This window comes from Equus quagga, chromosome 3 (assembly GCF_021613505.1).
Source record: "Equus quagga isolate Etosha38 chromosome 3, UCLA_HA_Equagga_1.0, whole genome shotgun sequence".
NCBI lineage: Eukaryota > Metazoa > Chordata > Mammalia > Perissodactyla > Equidae > Equus > Equus quagga.
In genome coordinates, this window is record NC_060269.1 from 22,361,375 (window position 1) to 22,364,721 (window position 3,347).

Here is a 3,347-nt window from a genome sequence, read left to right on the forward strand (position 1 = left end):
TAACTCATATGCCTTTCAACTGGTAAATGGATAAACAAAGAAATACTACTTTGCAGTATAAAGGAATACACTGATACAGAACAACATATATGAATCTCAAAACCTGAATGAAAAAAGCCACACAAATAATACATATTTTGTGATTCCATTTATATGAAACTATCGAAATAGGAAATTTAATTGATAGCAATAGAAAGTAGGACTGCATTTGCCTGGTGTAGGATGGTGATTGGCCAAGGAGGGCCACCAGAGATGTACTGATGGAAATATATTAAATCTTGAATATATTGGTGTTTAACAGTACTATAATTTGGGTGAATTTATTTTTTGTACAATATACCTCAATAAAGTTGATTTTACTAACTTGATATATTCTATCTTTCAAAAGTTTCCTGGAAGAGCTGAGTGATTGGGAAACATACTGGAAACAAAGCCACTACTTTTTGTAATATGAATACGGTCCATTTTAAAAGTTGCTTTCAAAATAAGAGGTTAACGGGAATTTGAAGATGATTGAGAAAACAATATATTCTTGTTATTTAAAAAAATATTTCGGAGATTGAATTAAGTACTTTGTATTTTATTGCAATGGTTAAATTCGTTTGGTAAATTTCCTTCTCAAATTGCACAAAACCCCTTCTATAAAACAGTTTATCATACAGACATTTTAAATGGATCTGGTGAGTGGGCTGGAGCCCTCGTCTGGGCCGGGAGGAAAAAATAAAAAAAAAAAGCCCTTCGGTTCGTCTTTTAGTTGCTCCTTTTCCTTTTTCTCTCTGGTTTCTCATCACTCCAATCAGCGCGACCATGCCCAGGAAGAAGGCGGCAGCGGCGGCCTGGGAGGAGCCAAGCTCGGGCAACGGCACGGCCCACGCTGGGCCCAGGAAGCGCGGCGGCCCGGCCGGCAGGAAGCACGAGCGGCCCGAGCGCTGCAGCAGCAGCAGCGGCGGCGGCAGCAGCGGCGACGAGGATGGCCTGGAGCTCGACGGGGCCCCTGGCGGGGGCAAGCGCACGGCGCCGCTGGCGGCCACCAAGGCGGGCGGCGCGGCCGTGGTCATCACCGAGCCCGAGTACACCAAGGAGCGCGTGAAACTTGAAGGGTCTAAGTGCAAAGGGCAGCTTTTGATTTTTGGGGCCACCAACTGGGACTTGATTGGTCGGAAAGAAGTGCCTAAGCAACAAGCTGCTTACCGCAACCTCGGTCAGAACTTGTGGGGGCCCCACAGATACGGGTGCCTATCGAGGGTCCGAGTGCAGACGGTGGTGTCTGGTTTGTGTGCTGCCCACAGCCTCCTCATCACCACAGAAGGGAAGCTGTGGAGCTGGGGTCGAAATGAGAAGGGGCAGCTGGGACATGGTGACACCAAGAGGGTTGAAGCCCCCAGACTCATTGAGGGTCTCAGCCACGAAGTGATTGTGTCTGCGGCCTGTGGGCGGAACCACACCCTGGCCTTGACAGAAACGGGCTGCGTGTTTCCGTTTGGAGAGAACAAGATGGGGCAGCTGGGCCTCGGCAACCAGACGGACACGGTCCCGAGCCCTGCACAGATAATGTGCAACGGCCAGCCAATTACCAAAATGGCCTGTGGGGCTGGATTCAGTATGATAATGGACTGCAAGGGGAACCTCTGTTCCTTTGGGTGCCCTGAATACGGGCAGCTGGGGCACAACTCAGACGGGAAGTTCATTGCCCGGGCGCAGCGGATAGAGTACGACTGCGAGTTGGTGCCCCGGCGCGTGGCCATCTTCATCGAGAAGACGAAAGATGGGCAGATCCTGCCTGTCCCAAACGTGGTCGTCCAAGACGTGGCCTGTGGCGCCAACCACACGCTGGTGCTGGACTCCCAGAAGCACGTCTTCTCCTGGGGCTTCAGTGGCTACGGCCGGCTGGGCCATGCCGAGCAGAAGGACAAGATGGTCCCCCGTCTGGTGAAGCTGTTCGACTTCCCTGGACATGGGGCATCCCAGATCTACGCCGGCTACACCTGCTCCTTTGCAGTCAGCGAAGTGGGTGGTCTGTTTTTCTGGGGGGCCACAAACACATCTCATGAATCTACCATGTACCCGAAGGCCGTGCAGGACCTCTGTGGCTGGAGAATCCGGAGCCTGGCTTGTGGGAAGAGCAGCATCCTCGTGGCTGCGGACAAGAGCACCATCAGCTGGGGCCCGTCGCCGACCTTCGGGGAGCTGGGCTATGGGGACCACAAGCCCAAGTCTTCCACGGCAGCTCAAGAGGTGAAGATGCTGGATGGCGTTTTCACGGAGCAGGTCGCCATGGGCTACTCGCACTCCTTGGTGATAGCGAGAGACGAAAGCGAGACCGAGAAGGAGAAGATCAAGAAACCGCCAGAGTATAACCCGCGGACCTTCTGATTCTCCGCATCTCCTCCAACTCACCCTCGCGGCAGCTGTCATTCCGTGTGCACTGGGACGGGAGGTCGAAGGAGGAAGCGGGAAGAGTGGAAGCTGATCGAAGGTGCATTTGCGTTAGCCTCCCTGAGGTTCTGTTTCATCAGTGATCCAACATCAACTACCTTTTCTGTATGCTTTCCAAAGTGTTTTTTTTTCTCTTAATGTTTAATTAAAATATTTGCTCATAGTTGACTTACCATTCCTACAAAAGAGGCAGAAACTTTGAGCAATGTAGGTTTTTTAAGTTGTTTTTTCCCCCTTTTTCTCAAAACCCCCCTTTCCAGTTATACTTATTAGCATTGTGATCCGAGTGGGTGCTGCCTGGAGAGGAGTCACCATTTACTCAGAAAAAACGTCCTTTCTGGGACCGGCAGCATCCAGGCAGATGGTCCCTGGTGGTCGGTCTCCATCCAGAATCGTGCGTGTGCTGTGGGAGCATCTGGGTCACTTCCCACCCACTTTTCTTGTCGCCCGACTGAGGCTGGTGTGTGTGCTGATTCTCCCCTGGCTCCTCGGAAGCCCCCACCGCCTTCTGGCTGCAGCATTAATGGAATCTATGGTTCCCCCCTGGTGGGGGCTCTGGGGTCTGTGTTTAGCTGAGAACTTTCCAAATCTGGTGAGAGAGATGGATCTTCAGGTGACAGAAGCCAACAGATCTCCAAACTTTATCAATGCAAGAAGACCAACCCCACGGCATATAGTAGTGAAGCTAGCAAAAGTCAACGACAAGGAGAAAATACTAAAGACAGCCAGGCAAAAGAAACTAACCTACAAAGGAACCCCCATCAGGCTATCAGCAGATTTCTCAGCAGAAACTTTACAGGTTAGAAGAGAGTGGAATGATATATTCAAAAATCTGAAGGACTAAAATCTACAGCCGAGAATTCTCTACCCAGCGAAAATATCCTTCAAATACGATGGAGAAATAAAAACTT

The 3,347-nt window shown here is 50.5% G+C and overlaps 1 protein-coding gene across 1 annotated transcript; it reads left to right on the forward strand.

The window, feature by feature from the left end:
• Positions 1 to 741: 741 nt before the first annotated feature.
• Positions 742 to 2,599, forward strand: LOC124237308 (protein RCC2-like). The gene has a single exon (XM_046656802.1). The coding sequence runs from the start codon at positions 808 to 810 to the stop codon at positions 2,371 to 2,373; it is 1,566 nt and encodes a 521-aa protein (XP_046512758.1). The 5' UTR covers positions 742 to 807; the 3' UTR covers positions 2,374 to 2,599.
• The last annotated feature ends 748 nt before the right edge of the window (positions 2,600 to 3,347 follow it).

Excerpts from the sequence above, each read along its gene's own strand:
- LOC124237308 (XM_046656802.1), top strand. The coding sequence starts at position 808 with ATGCCCAGGAAGAAGGCGGCAGCGGCGGCCTGGGAGGAGCCAAGCTCG.